The sequence below is a fragment of the Balaenoptera borealis genome (genome assembly GCF_965194805.1).
Source record: "Balaenoptera borealis genome assembly, chromosome: 17".
NCBI lineage: Eukaryota > Metazoa > Chordata > Mammalia > Artiodactyla > Balaenopteridae > Balaenoptera > Balaenoptera borealis.
In genome coordinates this window covers 4,754,473-4,773,484 of record NC_138876.1, presented here as the reverse complement: position 1 = coordinate 4,773,484, position 19,012 = coordinate 4,754,473, and the positions used below count along the sequence as shown (strand labels likewise).

The following is a 19,012-nucleotide window of genomic DNA, read 5'->3' as shown; positions in this document are numbered from 1 at the left end:
TAAAATCCCAGGTCGTTTCCAAGGCTGCACAGATGTTCATGCTCCAATTTGCACTTCATCGTGAAGGAAATAAAATTTCTGGCCTGACACAGCCCTACTTAGACCTGTTGGATTCAAATTGATGTGGCTTTTCCACAGAAGTGATCCTTGCGTGCAAATGCCCTTCTGTTTTTATTTGTTGCACCAGCCCTTTTTCTATCACTGTCAAGGCCTGGTTGATCTATAAGCCAGACTGACAACGTGGCAGAGGATGGATGGGGTAAATACTCTGAAGGTCAGAGCAACACTGAGCCGTCTAGGACCTGGAGGGACAGCCAGCAAAACAGTTCAATCACTTGCCTTCTTGGGCAAGTGACATCACTCCTTGTAACAGCAGCTTTCCATGTGAAAAACGGGCATCTCCACACACTGACCTTCTGGGATCAGCGTAGACAGAAGAGGATAAAATAAATCAAGATCTGAAGATCAAGCATGTCCTAGGCATGCAAAATGCAGTAGGATGACTTTTTCATTGTGTTTCGAGAAAGGTCGTAGCACTTTCTGTTGAATACATTTCCACCGGCTACATATCTATGGGAGACTGGGCTCCTCTGATTTTGAGCAGATTGACAAACTAGACCACAGGACTCAGCAGTATTTACAGAAGATCGTGGCATCCCAAGGTGCCCCATTAAGCCCAGGATAAGGCATTTCTGATGCCCTGTGGGACTTTCTGTGGCATTTTCTCATCACTAGTAAGTAGGGCGCAAAGGAAGGTTCACTGATCACAAGACACCCTCTGGGGTTGTGGGCATCACTGAGACAGCACCTGCCTGCTTTGTTCCCACTGGGATTCTCCCTTCTTCAACAATGACAGCCCACACTTGGACACCTTGCTCATTATCCTGGCTCTCTTCCTGACATTCTGAAGGAAAGCTTCCTTTCTTCCCCTCAGCAAGGCCACTTCCTGAACTTTCTATGACTGGCTCATTTGCAGGACCTTCCTTGGCAGACAGAGGGCGCTGGTTCACACCTTGTTCTCCTCACCCTCTTAGGCACCAGGTTCTGGGCACCTAGAGGTGAGGGCAGTGCCTGCTGTCTCTACTCTGAAAGACCTTGCTCATACCTTGGGAGGCTGCCGCTTCCTAGCACTGGGGTAAAAAGCCACTTTTCTCTTTAGACTTTTTTGTTGTTGTTGAAATCACAAACTCATCTTTTTTTTTTTTGTTTTATCCTTTTGTAATTTTACATTGGTGAGAAGAACATGTCTTGGTATATCCCAAGTGTTATTTCAAATATTCTGACACTTTTTTTTTCTTAATGTTATTGGAGTATGGTTGATTTACAATGTTGTGTTAGTTTCAGGTGTATAGCAAAGTGATTCAGTCATATATACACATACATTCCTTCTTTTTCAGATTCTTTTCCCATATAGGTTATTATAGAACACTGAGTTCCTTGTGCTATACTGTAGGTTCCCACTGGTTATCCACTCTATATATAGTAGTGTGTGTAAATTAATCCCAAGCTCTTAATTTATCCCCCCCTTTGTTTCCCCTTTGGTAACCATAAGTTTTTGAAATCTGTGAGTCTGTTTCTGTTTTGTAAATAAGTTCATTTATATCATTTTTAATTAGATTCCACATATGAGTGATATGATATATTTGTCTTTACCTGTCTGACTTACTTCACTATTTACAATAGCCAAGTCACAGAAACAACCTAAATGTCCACTGACAGAGGAATGGATAAAGAAGATGTGGTATATATATATATATATATATATATATATATATATATATATAATATATACATATATATATAATGAAATATTACTCAGCCATTAAAAAAGAATGAAATGATGCCATTTGCAGCAACACGGATAGACCTCGAGATTATCTTTAGACTGTTTTTACTTATTGTTTGGAGACCAGACCAGTGGTCCAATGAGAAGGTGTAGATTAGTCTTCCTAAATATCTGTCTTCTTTTGTAGGTGTCAGGGTTGATACCATGGATGAGTATCTGAAAGGAGAGTTAGAGCTTTGAGGGAAAACAAGTCTGATGGAAAGAAGGTGGGAGGGGCAAGAGAAGGGGATAGAAGGAAGAGGAGGGGAGTAGGAAAAAGGGAGCAGAGCAGATGAGAGAGAGGAGCTCTTCAATGGCTCCCATTGTCCAAACAGTTTAATCTGGAACTTCAAACCAGAAAGCAAGAGTAAAAAAACTTCTAGGTTCTGCTGCTTCTTTCCCCCCAAATGAGTGATACCAATACTTTGCATATCTATGTGCCTCTAAATGCTTACAACTCGAGTTACCTTCCCTCTGCTGAGAGCCCCCAGAGGGCTCCGTGAGCACAGATTACAAAGCACAGGTGCAGCTTCTCTGACATGGGCCCTCTACCTCAGAGTCCAAGCCAGGGAGCTCTCATGGGCATTGACTTGTAGACTGAATCTCACTCCCACTCTGGGAACATAGTCGTGGCTCTGCCAGTACACAGGAGCTCCCCAGAGAATCAGGTTTGTGCTAAGCAGTCAAAACTCTGGGGGACCCCTTCCAGCCCTCCAGGCCTGAGGATGGCTGGGTGAGGTCTGGGCTATTTGAAAACAAAGATTCTAAGAAGCTATCATAGCATTTCTTCGAACCCAGGCCACATTCATATGGGAGAACCTTCCAAAACATTAGAGTTTATGGAAGTTAAAAAAGCCAAATCAGATTATGAGCAACTCAAGGTCAGAACCTTGGAGTTTCTATGGTTTAGAACAGGATCTCCTTCAGCACAGCAAAAATAGGTGTCCTAGACTTGCCCCACTACTTTCTCGCTATGTGGCCTTGGGCAGGACAGTAAATAGGAGCTTAAGTGAAGCAAGAGTCACGCCCAGCTTATTTTACGTGATGAATGTCAGGCTCAGATGAGATGAGAACTAAAGAGGTGTATGTATAACTATGAAATTCTCAAAACCCAAGCAGATTTCCTGGTAAGATGAAGATGATAATGATGATGACTCTTTACACTAGATAATTGTCTGGCTATTTCTAGGAACAGGAAGGACAGAAAGTCACCTTGAAGCCAAGGTTTATTATTGTTTCTAACTGTTTCAAAGAGTAGGCAGAAGAGAAAAGCCACCAGAAGCAGGTGTTCACTGTTTTTCCAGGGAATGAGCAGAGTGACCTTCAGTATCATGTAAGCTTTGTCAGACTGGTAAGGCCACTGCACGCTCACTGCCAGGGCAGAGAGGTGTGGCATGACCTTCTGTGATTCCATCAAGGCGGCTACCTTCCCTGGAGACCCTATCACAGGAGTACAAGTGGAACAGTCTGCTTCGAGAGAGGAGGAAATTCTGGGAGCAAAGAGACCAAGATCTTGATGACTTTTTCTGGAGTTTGGAAGTTGGGGAGGTTTGTTACACTGGGACAGACTTTTCCTGATGTAGGAGGTATTAACATACTGTGTGGATCAGGCGTGGAAAACTTGTTCCTGGAAGTAGAAGGACTTTGAAGAAAGCTGGGGCCTGAAATGATGCCTCTGGATGTTGCCCACGGGCAAGGGGTTTATAAGCAGCAGGTTGATTTTGTTACATGGGGACCTGAAAAGCTCTGTGGACCCATCTATCCCGGCACAAAGGCTGGGCTTTGTAGAGCAATGCCATTGGGGTTCCGAGGCTTGTGCCCACGAGGTCTGTAGGGATGCTTGTGGAAGCAAGTTCACCATTGAGAGGACGAGCCTTCTCAGAACTCTAGAGAATCACCTTCAACGGAGCTCTGGCACGGCCACGAGAAGCCCAGAGGAAGGGACCAAGCAACCCAGTTTTCTCCTAGCCTGGCATTCAGAAAAGGACCCTGGTCCACTGTGGAATCTCAGAGCTTCTTGGACAATTTGAGACGGGGGAGGCATGCTGGCACGTCTGCCAACAGGGCATTTAGAGACACAAGCCTGTTTGTGGAATATCCAAAGAGTTGTGAACATACTGGCACCTTCAATTTTTGAAGCGTATCAGATGGATGATACATCAATAAAGGGCTGCATTTTAGTTGTCATTTTTATTGCCATCTGAAAGAAAGCAAATGTTTTTCTTACTTTCTACTTGACCCTTCTGTACATGGAATATTGAATATTTTGTTTTAGTGCCCACAGAGATGAGTGTAAGCCTTAACCATAACTCCAGATTAATATGTTTCTATGGGTTTTGCTATAAAATATATTAATTCATTCATTAAATTCTTATGAATCACCTGCTATGCATCAAGTCATAGGCAAAAAAAAAAAAAAAACACAGATTCAGTAATCAACAATCATAGGGTTCCTTCATAGAGAACAGACCTGTGGTTGCTAAGGGGGAGGGGGAGTGGGGAAGGGATGTACTGGGAGTTTGAGACTGGCAGATGCAAACTATTGTATATAGAATGGATAAACAACAAGGTCCTACTGTATGGCACAGGGAACTATATTCAATATCCTGTGATAAACCATAATGGAAAAGAATACGAAAAAGAATGTATGTATGTATGTATGTATACATAGATATATACACACACACACACACACACACACATATAAACTGAATCACTTTGCTGTACAGCAGAAATTAACACAACATTGTAAATCAACTATACTTCAATAAAACAAAGTAAAACGAAAACAAAACAAAAACAATCATAGGGTTCCTTGTGGGGTGCTCCTGTCTGGAACATCTATCCGTGGAATAGGGATGAGTAGTCCCTTAGTTGTTCACCTCCACAGACTTCTCCTTGTCTGAACGAATTTCTCATCTTTCCAGATACATTGCATTATTTGAAACATCTTATATAGGCTACTTTAACACTTTTAATTGAGGGAGCAAATTATGTACAACAAACTGGGTTTGGGCACAGATGTTGTTACTTATAACTCTATGGTTTGAAAAAGTCACTTCTCTGTAAGATGTAACAGACTCAAAACCGTTTTGCTCATTTCACGTTGCTCTACAAAAGTTAGCCTGGGATTGGTTGGTCTGAGCTCCAGGCACTTTATATTCCTCATCTCACTTGACCTTGGGTATGAGAGTCTTCATTTCCCTCATGAGGGAACTCAGGATCATTGGGTTAAGTTACGTCCTCTGCAGCAAATGTATCAATAGTAGATGGTAGAATGGTGACTCCAAATCATGTGCTTCTTTTCATTTTTTCATCTCTGAGTTTGTTTACTCATTTATTATTTAACTAAACGACCCCAGAGACAATGTTAGACATAATACCAGTCACTGGTGATGGTACAGCAACGATAAGGACTAGCCTGCAATGTTTAGTGCAATACTTCCAAACTTTTTTCTCTCCTCACCGCACTCACGTTACTCCATCACTTCTGTTTCGCAGAAAAAGAACTGAAGTCCTAGCATGATGGAACAGCAGGCCTTACGTATTATTCTCACTCAAATATGCACTGAATCAATCAATTAATTAGTTATTAATGAAGGCAGGGATACAAAGGGATGATTTTTGGAAGGTTCCCTATGTTGGGGGAAGCTCCAGTTCCCAGGACGTCTGACTCCTATCTTAATCTGCAAGAAAACTCGAGTTTACAAAGGAGAGACCGTGGCCTGGCAGAAATTCATACTTGCAGAAGGAGGGCAACTAAACCAAAGAACACAGGAAAGAAAAAAATACCCTTTAAATTCCTGAAAATGAACAGGGGCTGCTGATGTAATTTAGCCGTGAGCAGCCTCCCATCAACACTGAGTGGCCTTCATTACTTAATTATAAACCCTTCTCACCTACCTATTAGAATGAGCCCAGTCAGGCTAGCACTTGGTAACACTTTATTAGCCAATAATGTGCACTGCTATGTAATTTCAAAAGTAAAAGGCCAGAGGGCCGCCTCTAATACACTCCAGTCACCCAAGACTGGGGTCCTAACCCCTGTGCAGTCTCAGGTGTTTCCATTTGTATTCTAATTACAGAGTCCAGTCCATGGCCTTGCTCCTCATGCTTCTATAAGGACAAGAAATGGATTGGAGTTCAAAGACATGGATTTCCTCCAGGCTCTGCCATTTGTACACCGCGCACCTGTGAACAGGGAACTTACCTGGTCTGAACCTCGGTTTCCGCCCCTGTGACCTGGGAATGGGAGTTCAAGGGTTGGGAGGGTTGAATGAGATGACCTAGGAGTGTACCGGGCACAGAGTCTAACATTTAACAGGTGCTCTCAGAGAAACGGCAGTGAATATACTACTGGATGGGGAGAAGCGGGCAGCTGATGTGACGATGAAACGTTACCCACAGTGGAATTCTAGCAGCTGCTAGCAGAACTCTCGAGGGAAGTGGAAAGGGAATCCTCGATTGTTTCTTGATCCTGGGAAGACAGCGGGCTTGGAGCAGGGCAGTGGGCACTGCCTGGAAAGACAGAGTTTCAGGAATCTCCCTGTTTACAGCTGGGAGTCTTCGAGTGAGACGTTAACTCTCCCAGCCTTACTTCATTCACAGACGAAAATGGCAATAATGATTTGACTCACCAGGGTGGCAAGAAGAAGATTCCTTTTTTGTTTGTTTCTTTTTGTTTTTTGTTTTTCTTTTTTACACTGTATATCTTAATTTTATTTTTTTAAACATCTTTATTGGAGTATAATTGCTGTACAATGGTGTGTTAATTTCTGCTGTGTAACAAAGTGAATCAGCTACACATATACATATGTTCCCATATCTCTTCCCTCTTGCATCTCCCTCCCTCCTACCCTCCCTATCCCACCCCTCTAGGTGGTCACAAAGCACCAAGCTGATCTCCCTGTGCTATGTGGCTGCTTCCCACTAGCTATCTATTTCACATTTGGTAGCGTATATATGTCCATGTCACTCTCTCACTTCATCCCAGCTTCCCCTTCCCCCTCCCCACCCGCCTGCTGATGGAAAGTAGCTAAGTTCATGATTTCCCTCTCCTCTCCCTGCTCCCCCTGGGGTGATTCCTCCTGCCCTTCCCGCCTCTGTGTTGGAGACCTCCATCTAAGTCTTGCTGTTTCCAAGACTTTATACGCCACTCACAAGCTGAGAACCCTCAAATGCCTGACTCCAGCTGCACCTCTCTCCTGAGTGGACCTGATCCCTCGCCGGCTCGACATTACTCCTTTGATGTCAAATCTACACCATAAACTTACATACCCAATATAGAACCTTTGGTTGTGTCCCTCCCCCAATCTCTCTCTCTTTTTTTTTTTTTAATCAAGTACTTCTTGTTATTTTATTATTGGTAAATAATGGAAGAAAAAAATGGTCCTCATTTTTATATCATTTTTTTTTACATTATCATTCTTACAGTACTCTTTCCTTTTTGGCTAATTTTGTTGTTGTTCAGTCTCCTGTTGCTTTTAGGTTTTATAAAAATTTTTTTAACATCCTTATTGGAGTATAATTCCTTTACAATGGTGTGTTAGTTTCTGCTTTATAACATTGTTTCTGCTTTATAACAAAGTGAATCAAAAACATGGAACGCTTCACGGATTTGCGTGTCATCCTTGCACAAGGGCCATGCTAATGTCGTTCCAATTTTAGCATATGTGCTGCCGAAGCAAGCACCCTCCCCCAATCTCTCAACCACAAAGAGTAAAATACTTCCTTGTCATCTTTTTTTTTTTTTTTTAGGGCTTGGCCTAGGTGATTTTATTTTTTTAATTAATTTATTTATTTTGGCTGTGTTGGGTCTTCGTTTCTGTGCGAGGGCTTTCTCCAGTTGCGGCAAGCGGGGGCCACTCTTCACCGCAGTGCGCGGGCCTCTCACTGTCGCCACCTCTCCCGTTGTAGAGCACAGGCTCCAGACGCGCAGGCTCAGTAGTTGTGGCGCACGGGCTTAGTTGCTCCGCGGCATGTGGGATCTTCCCAGACCAGGGCTCGAACCCGTGTCCCCTGCATTGGCAGGCGGATTCCTAACCACTGCACCACCAGGGAAGCCCTTCCTGGTCATCTTTGATTCCTCTTTCTCCCTTACCCTCTCACCCAATCCTCCATAAATCCTGTGGGTTTACATTCAAAATGTGGTTCTGATGAATCCCTTCTGGGTCACTTCATAATCTTCTCTCAATAGAGAATATGGAAAACTTTATTTCTACTTCTACTATTACTACTCTTTAGTCTATTCATATAAAATATAAACCAGACTTCATCACCGCCCTCCCCCCATTGCATTTAGAATAAAATCTAAATTACCTACTATGGTTGAATTGGCCCTAAATGACCAGTTTGGAAGCTGTAGCCCAGGTGAGGGTTTAGCACAGAGCCAGGTCTTTTCCTGAAGTCTAGGTCAGGCAAATATTTATAAAACGCATGACTGACCAAGGCTCCAAGTCGTCCCATCACTGAGAATTTGGCAACAACGTTTAATAACATTTGTGGAACTGAACTGAATCTGGGCTCAAGCAGCTTGCTGCTAGGAATCTGTTTGCTGCTATGTCCTCAAGACGACCCGGAATCCACACCTATCCCGTTCCCTTACAAAGAGCCAGTGCTAAGTATGCCTGAAACATACAGCCTGGGGTTTTCTGAGAGGGCTATAACCAAGGCTCCACCTTCTAATTCTGAAACCCATTCTGTTAAAAAGTCATCAGACCCAGCAAATGGGAGGCAAAGAGCCCTGTTTATGTGATTCAGACTTTACCGAGCCATCTGCCTCGGCCATATGCTTCCCAAGGAGAACTAAGTATAGCACGATTGCAGCTAATCAAATCTTTGTAAGAGCTGCAGCATCCCCGCCCAGTCATGGGCCTGGCATGTTCCAAGGAGCACAGAGCCCTTCCCCAGCCCAAGGCGACCTTGGCCTTAATGGGAGACCACAGAATGTAGGGGGCAGTTGTGACTTGCTAGGAAAATATCCCGGAGTGCCGAGAGGCACTGCTGAGTAGGTAAGAACAGGTGGTCACTCTGCCTTTCTCTTCCACAGAGATGGAAGTCCCCTCCAGAAGATCAGCCCCATGGCCATGGCTGAGCCAAGACTGACCAGTCCAGAGAGAGAGCTGCGCCCCAGGCCCCAACTCTCTCCAAGAGCTGAAGCCACCACTGTCCCCTCCCCAAGCCGTGAATGAGGGGAGCTCCCCCTAGTCAAGGCCATTCTCACCTGGACTCTCCTCCAATGCCTCACCTTCCTCTATTACACCCCTGTCTGTTAGGGCACATACCCCAAATGGTTAGCACAGGTACCAACCAATCAGAATGCGTGCCAGGCACAGGGACGAGCAGGGTCCTGTAGGCCATCTGCTGTGCCAGGCACAAATCCTTTATTTATGGACTACAGGGAATGCGAGGGTTTGGGAGAGGGACCAGGCTAACTGGCCAGTGGAGGGGGGGCGGCTTAGGCATTTGAGGGCAGTGGCTACCCCGACAACTGCTCCTACCAGATGCACTGGCTGAACATCGCCCCTCGTTAAAATGAACATGTTTTCTCCAAACCACGTGCAGGTCAGCCCAGCCGCTCTGCTGAGACCTGTCCCCGCAGCTAGAGGAGTTATTTTTTTGCTTCTCAGAGTCCCATGCTTTCGTCTCACTCCTTCTCCCTCTAAACTCAGTGTCAGCCCAGAGGAACCTGAGCGCCCGTCCTCCAGGACATGGGTGGCCTTGCAGCCGCTACTTCTCCCTTCCCTGCATCAGTATCTTTTCCTTCTGCTGTGCATCTGCAGCAAGTGCCACAGAAGCATCTGTGCGTGGACCTGGAAATTACCCCAGGGCCAGCTCTCCTCTCTCCAACACAAACCATCTCCATCACTAGATACCCCCAGGCTCTCAAAGTTGGTCTGCATGCCTTAGAGTCCTAGACTCTGATGGGTCCCTCTGACTCAGACCTGGCAGTGGCTGAACCTAGCAATTGACCTTCAACTTCCCACCCAGCAAATGCAGGACACAAGGGTGTCTACCCCATGCCCTGACCCAACTCTGAGATATTTCTTGATCTGAACTTCTTAGCTCCAGCCTACAACCGGACCAGTCTCAGCACAGCTGGAGTGTCTGGTAACCACCCACTCATGTGGTGCTGACACCTCAGGGAGTAGGACCCTGAGGAACTGAGCTGGGATCTGATCCCTCCCCATCTTCCTGGCCGACTTCACTCTCCCCTTCAGCAGCTTTCTCTGACCGTCGCAGCCTAGAGGGAATGTGGATCCTACACGTTCACTCAGCATTCGGAAGATGCTCCATTCCTGACTGTACCCCCTCAACACACTTACACCCCATTCATCAAAAATATTGAGAATTCCAGGGTCCGTGACGGATCTGCGGACATGAGACAGTCCCTGTTCTTGAAGAAGGCCATTATCAGTCTCTTCCCATGAATAAATGTCATGATTTCCCCCAACAGTTTCACCTTTTGACTCGTGCACTTATAACCCATCACAGGTGATCAATGGGTGTTTGGTCAATTACAGAGCTATGGCAAGATGGCGTGAGGAATGTCAGAGAACTTTTTAGGCCACTGGGACTTGGGGGGGAGGGGCATTGCTAAGAGGTCTGGGTTAGTGTCTCGATTTTTCCCTATTACAAGCACGTGATGTTCCTTTCATCACTTTGCTTTCTGTAAAATGCAGCTATAATCTCTAATTATGGTATTGTCATGATTACCAAATTAGATCACAGGAAGCAATGTCTATGGTTCGCTAAAATGAACACTACTTTTCAATGTTCTAATTACTTTCTTAATTATTTTTGGGGGAGGGAGTTACTGGCTGAGAGTGACTTCTACCATGTCAAATACAAGTTTATTTCTGATTAGACATAAAAGCTAATAAAACTAATACAAATTATGTCATCGATAATTTTCAGAGGTCCTAGCATAGCGCTTGCTCAAAGTCGGTAATCTATAAATATTTTTTGAATATTCTTTTTCCTATGACCTTTTCCCCACTAAGCTTTCTTCTTTTCATTCACCATAGACCCTGCTTGTCTTGTCCCTTCTTCAGACATCCTCTCAATGTCCCAGGCAGAGATCATTGCTCCCTCTCCTGACCTCAGAGCAGTTTGCGGCAGCTGACTTAGACCACCTGTCGTGCAGTTACAGTTCTGTGTGACTCTCCTCTGAGACTGCAGAATACATCACTCACCACTGCATTCTTAGCTTCTAGCAAGGAGCCTGGCGTAAAAGAACACAATTAATTTTTTTTTTAATTAATTGATGGCCTCATCCTCATCTCAAAGATCTGTGTCTCCTTGCAAACGTCACCTCTTCATGGAGATTTTCCCATTCATTGTAGTTACAAGTAGCCCAGGCTCTGAAATCAGCTCTGCATTCAAGTTCAGACTCTCCATTCACTTGTAATTTTTTTTTACATTTTTTCATTTAGTCTTCTTAAAAAAAGTTATTGAAGTATAGCATATAGTATATACTCCATTATAGGTTATTACAAGATAATGGGTATAATTCCTTTGCTTTATACAGCATATTTTTGTTACTTATCTATTTATATATAATAGTTTGTATCTGTTAATCCCATACCCCTATCTTGCCCCTTCCCCTTCCCTCTCCCCTCTGGTAACTACTAGTTTATTTTCTATACCTGTGAATCTGTTTCTGTTTTGCTATATACATTTGTTTGTATTATTTTTTTTAGAGTCCACATATAAGTGATATAGTACAGTATTTGTCTGCCTCTAACTAATCTCACTAAGCATAATATTTTCTAGGTTCATCCACATTGCTGCAAATGGCAGAATTTCATTCTTTTTATGGCCGAATAATATTCCATTATATATATATATAATCTCACATTTTCTTCATCCATTCATCTGTCCATGGACACCTGGGTTGTTGCCATCTCTTGGCTATTGTAAACAGTGTTGCTATGAACATTAGGGTGCATGCATCTTTTCAAATTAGCATTTTTGATTTTTCTTACAAATTACTTATGCTTTTTGAGCCTAATGTCCTTCATGTGTAAACTAACCATAAAAACCTCTTCTTCTAAACCTCTACTTCTAAAGTTATTGTGAAAGTTAGATAAGACAGTGATTGGCGTCATTATTTTTATTAACAGTGTGCTTTATCCATGTTCACACCTTTGTTGTGTATGTTCCACCTTCTACTTTATTCAGCTTGGAATCACCTTATCCTCACCCACATGCCCCCCCCACATCGTCCTACAAGCTACTTGAAAGCACAGACAATAGGATGGTCATTTGAGTGTCTTCCCTGTGACCTAGGTGAGTGCTTTGAATAAACGAGGTGCTCAATAAGACTCTGGCAAAGTAATAGGTAGAGCATTAGCCTGGTTATCTCCAAAGGTAGACTGAGTCCTCAGTGAGGAAGACAAATTTTCCTTTTTCATCTGAGCCGCTATCCTAAGTCTGAGAATCCACACATCCATGTGGGGACTACTAGCTAAAAGGAAATCACATAGTTCTGTAAACCCATTTCACAGATAGGAACTGGGAGGCTCAAGAAGATGGAGAATCCAGCCCAAGGGCAGAACTAGCAGTGGAACCTAGAATCCAGCCTCCAAGTCCAGGGCTTTTCCTCCTGCCCCTCAACGCCCTCCCTTGGTGCTCAGTGGGGCACTGAAGGACTGTCTGCAAGGCTGTTTCAGTGCCTTTGTGTCCGAGCAAATTCTATAAACAGCATCGGAAAGTCGCAGCAGCACCTGCCTGGGTGTCAGCCAAGGCTTGGCCAGTGGGCTCCAAAATCAATGCATACCTAGGCCTGTGTCCTCAGAATCAATTATTGCAGATTTAGATTCAATTACCAGATGGCCTCTTCTCTCAGGCTCATTTTTCTGCACGTCTCCACTCTGGCGCAGAGGTGATCGTGCAACCTTGCTGATGTGCACCACAACCGCCATCACCCACCTGGCATGAGCTGGGGGCAGGAGATGCGGGCAGCTCTCCTCTGGGACATCCCGGCAGAGGCGGCCTCCCCCAGTGCATGCTGGGTGCCACGGCATCACATGCCTCGCAATCACACCTCACCTCCTCATTATTTAATGTCTGTTTGAGTTTCCTGGGGTTCAGTCATGTAGTTCATCTCAGCAGCCATAGGACTGGGACTGAGAAAAAGTAAACTTTTAATGACTGTAATGATTTTCCCTTCTTTATTTTACGTATTTAACTTCTAAACTAGATCCTTCCCAACGGCTTTTTTTTTTTAACATCTTTACTGGAGTATAATTGCTTTACAATGGTGTGTTAGTTTCTGCTGTACAACAAAGTGAATCAGCTATATGCATACGTATATCCCCACATCTCCTCCCTCTTGCGTCTCCCTCCCTCCCACCCTCCCTATCCCACCCCTCTAGGTCGTCACAAAGCACTGAGCTGATCTCCCTGTGCTATGCGGCTGCTTCCCACTAGCTATCTATTTTACATTTGGTAGTGTATATATGTCCATGCCACTCCCTCACTTTGTCCCAGCTTACCCTTCCCCCTCCCCGTGTCCTCAAGTCCATTCTCTACATCTGCATCTTTATTCCTGTCCTGCCCCTAGGTTCTTCAGAACCTTTTTTTTTTTTTTTTTAAGATTCCATATATATCCAATGGCTTTTAAGCGAGGTCAACTTTCTCTCGTTAGAACTAAAATACATACAAAAGGCAAAACTCTCAGCCCTCCTGGCTACCACTCTCTTTCCCTCCTTGCCTGAGCAGTGACGCTTACCCAAAGAATGCCTCTACTGGCTGTCTCCATTTCTTCATCATTTTACTCACGCTTCAGTGCCCCCAAAATCTAGTTTCTGGACCCTTACAACCACCCAAAGAGCTCCTATCAAGGTGATGAATGCGCTAGCTGTCACTAAGATGTCCAGGAAAGTTTTAATGCACGTTGTACTTGAATTCTCAAAAACTTTCTGCAATGTCGGTCAATGCTTCCTCCTTGAACTATCCTCTCCCCATGGCCTCTGTGAAATCAAGTTCCACTAGTTTCCTCTTGACTCTAGGGTAGCTTTCGTCTGCCTCCTTATCAAAGTCACCTCCCTGCTGCCCTCAGTGTCACTCCCCACCTCCCTTACAATGGTTTGTTTTACTTAAGTTACTGCTGGAGTCATATTGACTGTCTTCTCTTCCAACCAGAATGTAAGCCCTATGAGAGCACTAAATTGGCCTATTTTATGCATTCTCCAAGTCCTGTACGTAAAACGGAATGCAGTACATAGCCAATCAATGAAATCCATGTGTCTAACCCAGACTTCTCCTCTACGTTCAAGACCTTGAAGTCCAGTCGCCTACTTGAGATCTTCTGTTTGGATTTTCAAAGGCAGCACATACTTAACATGTTTCAAACCACCACTAGAGGGGGGAAAAAAAAGCTAAAATGCTGGTTTCTCTTCCAACGTTCCTTATCTGAGTAAATGGCTCTATGAGCCACCTTGCCGTGTAAACCAGAAATCTGAGAGTCACTGTCTCCCTCCAGCTTCTGAGTGTGAGCCCTCATCTCTCCATCTCAACCACCAACCAACCTGCCCAGGCTCACCTGGCTTCTCACCTGGACGGCTCAATGGCCTTTGTTCTGCTCAACCTTGCTTCTGGTCTGTCTCTCTACAATATTTCCAAGGAAGCATATTTTCAGTACACAAATAGAATCAAGCTGCTCCCCTGCTCAAAATCCTTCAGTATCTTTCCATTCCTTTTAGGATAAAGGAAACATTTTTTGCCCTAATACAGTCCTCAAAGCCAATTTGCCCCCATTTATCCTCATCTCGTTCCAGGCTCCCTTGTTCACTCTTCCGCAGCCACAGTGGCCTGCCGTCCCCCTTTGTCACTGCATCACCTTTGCCCATGCCGCTCCTTCTACCTGGAGTGGCCCTTCCCTTCCCTGTGGCTCACGCCAACTTCTGCTCACCCATCTCTTTCCCCAGAGAATGTTCTCTCATCGCCCTAAACCTTGTCAAACCCATGATTACAAGCCCTCTTAACACAACGCATTTCTCTGAGTACTGTGATATTAGTTGGTGTAAAAATGACTTTGACTGTTTGAATAATCTCCTACGTTAGACCAAGTCTTCTGTGAAAGACAGGCCCTTTTTGCTCAAACAGAACTATCTGCTTGATAGATATTTGTTGAATGTGAAATTTTAAAGTATATATTTTTAGGTTTGAAAAAATAGATAAAGACTCTAACCTACTGACTTTTTAATATCTTTTAAAAAATCATTTCCTTCTCATCTGATCATTACAAAAAATCATCAAACGAGTTATCCACTTGAAACAACACTAGCACTGCAACTGTGGCAATGATTCAGAAACGCCCAACTCCTTGACTCCACTGATTTATAAACTCTCTGAGACGGTTTCCTCCTTTGAAAATGGAAACAGAGATACTTTTCTCCAAAGACTGCTATGAGAATTGATACAACAGTATTTACAAAATACGTAGCACAGTGCCTGGTATAGTCAGTTGCAACATCAATAGAAATTTATTAGCACCATTGCTACCAATCCATGAAAATATGGGTCACCCACCGGCACGTATTTCAGAAGGCTGAGGCAAAGTGCATTGACTTCAACGAAGATAAACAAGAACGTTCATTTTCAGGAGTCATGACTTTTCTCGCGCTTTAAACTTTAACAATATTGACCCAAACTGCTCTAAACCAAGGCAATCAATACTGGAGAACGTGTGCTCAGGTGAAGCTTTCAAACAGAATTTAGATGAAAGGGAACGCATCTTTCAATGAGGCCTGGAAGTGATGTGAAATTCTTGTCATCCACCTACTCATTCTTTCATCCATCCATCAGTCCACGGACTCCACACCTCAGTGCTGAGGGACAAAGCTGTGATAGCAGGTGTGTGAGTCATGGCAGTAAGCAAGTTTCTGTCCTCCTAGGACTTACACTGTGGTAAGGGTGGGGGGGAAAGAAATGCTCGAGTAATCATTCAGTTATGACATCATAAATGCTACAAAAAGAGAAACGGAAGGGAATATGGCACACTTAATTTGGGGTGCGGGAAGCGTATGACCTAAAGGTGAAAAGAGGCATCTTACGGGCTATTAAAACTGAAGTTTGACAGTGGCCACAACGGACCCTACAAACCAATGTGAAGGGCTAGACTCAAAAGCAAGGCTCACAAAGGGAGTGGATGAGAATCAAGACTCTAAATTCCTCAGTTAGATTAGAGGAGTGACGTGGCATCAGGTAGAGAGGGAAGAAAGGATTTTAGAGAGAACAAACATACAGATGTTTGGAGAAAGCTGTTGCTACGAAGTCAGTCTCTATTTACACCACCTCCAATGGAGGAGAGAAAAGAGGTGTCACCTCCTTTCATCCAAGCACGGAGGGCCTACCCAAACAGCTTAATACAGACCCCTCCGGTTCGGGGACCAGAGGACCAGTGCATGTTTGACTCCTCAGAAATTAAGGCCACTCCACGCAGCAGGAGAGAGGTTAATGCATTGGGATAAGCTTAGACATTCAGAATTTGTTGAGGCAAAGGAGACATTATTTATGGACCAGACATGAGATCTGTAGGGAGAGCTGACCTGGTGCCATTTTAAGGGCAGCTCAGGGGAACCACGTGTGTGACAAGAAGATCCCGGCAGGGAAAGTCTATGTGAGTGAAACACATCCAATTACAAGATGGAGATCCAGGGCAGGCTGATTGAGCAGGGAGGTCTGTGGAGTTGCTGATACAGGATCCCTGAGGTTGCACCCCATTAGCAGCATGGAACACCAGCTCACATGAAAATGATGGTGAAGCCAAACAGACCCAGATACAAATCCCAATCCCACCATGTTCCTCCCTAAGCCTCAGTTTCCCCAGCTATTAACTGGGAATAATGTTGATTATAACCATAGATTGTTCGGAAGAATACATCCCTATTTGTAGGATTGACAGGAAAGCTCAACTTAAGCTGAGAAGCAAAAGCTTTGAAACATCAGACTCCAAAGGTTAGCATGACTTTGTCTAAAACAAAGATAAAGGACAAGCTACAGACTAGGAGAAGATATTTTCTACACGATACATCGAGGAATCGTGAGCAAAGCTGTGTTTGGCAGGAGGCAGGAGACAAAATTACATCAATAAGGAGCAAATTATCCAAAAAAAGCAGCAAAGGTTGTAAATGGGAAACTCATAAAAGGGAAAATAAGAATAGCTCATAAACACATGAAAGGAAAGTGATTAGGGAAACGCAGACAAAACAAGATACTAGATTTGTGCAGGGAAATATCCTCATGAACTGCTGGTGGAAGTTTGAACTGGAACTTTGAAACGCCTTCCGGCAGTTTTCTTTCATTTAAATCTGCACGCCCGATGGATGCTTTAGCAACGGGGCTTTTTGTCATCTAGAGCAGGTCCTCACACATTCGCACAAGGAGGCGTGCACAGCAATGCTGTCTGAGGCGTCATTGTGTACAAATGGCCCCCGAACAGTGGCGTGCCAGCACAAGTCTAAAAACTGGCTTCCAAACAGAACTGATTTGTAATGTCTGCTGATTTCCTGGTGCAAACAGTCCTCCACCCCCTCCATGGCCAGTTTCAAGCTACCCACATGAAGTCACCAAACCTGGGAAGAGCTGAACACAATCAACTCTCAGGCGCAGGTGTGAGATGACCACCGCACACCTTGGTCTCCAACTGCATATGTGAACAGACTTTGTCAAAGTAAGAAAAAAAAAAAATCTACCCATTATCTCTTGGTGAGTAGAACATGAAATGAAATGCAGAGAATGTATACCCGCAAGTTAGCCATGGTTTCTTTGGGGATGGGTGGGGTCTCGCATTTGGATAGTGGCTACAAAAAATATTTGTAGCCTGATTTGTAACATGCTCAAGGAGAATTTAGTCATAGATCACTTATGTAATCCAATTCATAAAATACTGAAATTTTTAAAATGACAGAGTGGTGTTACTTATGCAGCAAATTAATGAGATGGCCAATTAATGTTGATTCCTTTATTATTCTCTCTTCTACCATTAGCTCCTGTGAACCTTGTGCAAAACAAATTAAGTTTGTGCATTCATCCATTAAATGCACTGTTATTGGGTGCCTACTTGTGCCGAGTGCTGTAGGAGAATATGGACGCGACCAAGACTTACATCAAATTCCCCAACCTGGAGGGGTTATAATCTTCTTGGTGGAGAAACCTGTGTCTGGCAGGTCCTTACGGAACTAAACCAGTGATTCTTAAAGTAAGGTGGACTATGGGACATCACACTGTCTACTCTAGTCTTCAAAGACATTTACTTTAAATTAAGAGGAATTAAGGACATTCTTATTAAACATCTGTATTCATGAAACAGCTGTTCCAAGGGCCAGAAAGTTCAAACTGTCTTCAACAAGAAAGAAAACTTCTCAATCCAATAGTAGCTCTAGCTTCAGGTATGGCTTGATTCCTTGGCCAAGGGATGAAACTCAAAACGCTGAATCCCTCTCTGCTTTCTCTTTCTCCGCATCCCTTTGACTGTACAGTGGACATCCCAAGGCTGTTCATACAATGGGACCATGGGCACAGCAATCTCAGAATTATCATCCTAGCACCCCAATAACCAGGAGGCTAGAGAGAGAAGACAAGTCCCTCCCTGGAAGTCCTTGTCCAGGACCCAGGCATATATTGATTGCTTGAGTCCATCAAAGCCAGGCCTGGAGCTGGGAATCAATAGGCCACACCGCTGAGAAGACGGAAGAGGGACACTTCCCTAGGAAAATTAGGTCACTGTTGACAGAGAAAGGGAGTATAGAATCCAAAAAGTCAACTGCTTCAAGAGTGCCACTTACCATGCTAGGAGCTTCATGCCGTTTGAGCCATTTGGTTGAACAACAAAAAACAGGACATGTATACACTACCAAACGTAAAATAGATAGCTAGTGGGAAGCAACCGCATAGCCCAGGGAGATCAGCTCAGTGCTTTGTGACCACCTAGAGGGGTGGGATAGGGAGGGTGGGAGGGAGGGAGATGCAAGAGGGAAGAGATATGGGGACATATGTATATGTATAACTGATTCACTTTGTTATAAAGCAGAAACTAACACACCATTGTAAAGCAATTATACTTCAATAAAGATGTTAAAAATAAATAAATAAAAATAAATAAATAAATAAATAAATTCAAACTTAAACAGTTAAAAAAAAAAACAAAACAGGCCTCTTCTTCCCCAGGGGAAGTTAAAA

At 43.9% G+C, this 19,012-nt stretch overlaps 1 protein-coding gene across 1 annotated transcript in view; it reads right to left on the bottom strand.

Annotated features, from left to right (window-relative positions):
* The window catches only part of LOC309615294 (protein FAM135B-like), a gene marked incomplete at its 5' end in the record, with an annotated part of 40,871 nt that extends 22,236 nt beyond the window's left edge, over positions 1-18,635 (bottom strand). Inside the window, one exon of the mRNA XM_082364700.1 lies at positions 18,619-18,635. Within this exon, the coding sequence (XP_082220826.1) occupies positions 18,619-18,635 (17 nt within the window). The remainder of the gene's footprint in view (positions 1-18,618) is intronic.
* Positions 18,636-19,012: the final 377 nt, after the last annotated feature.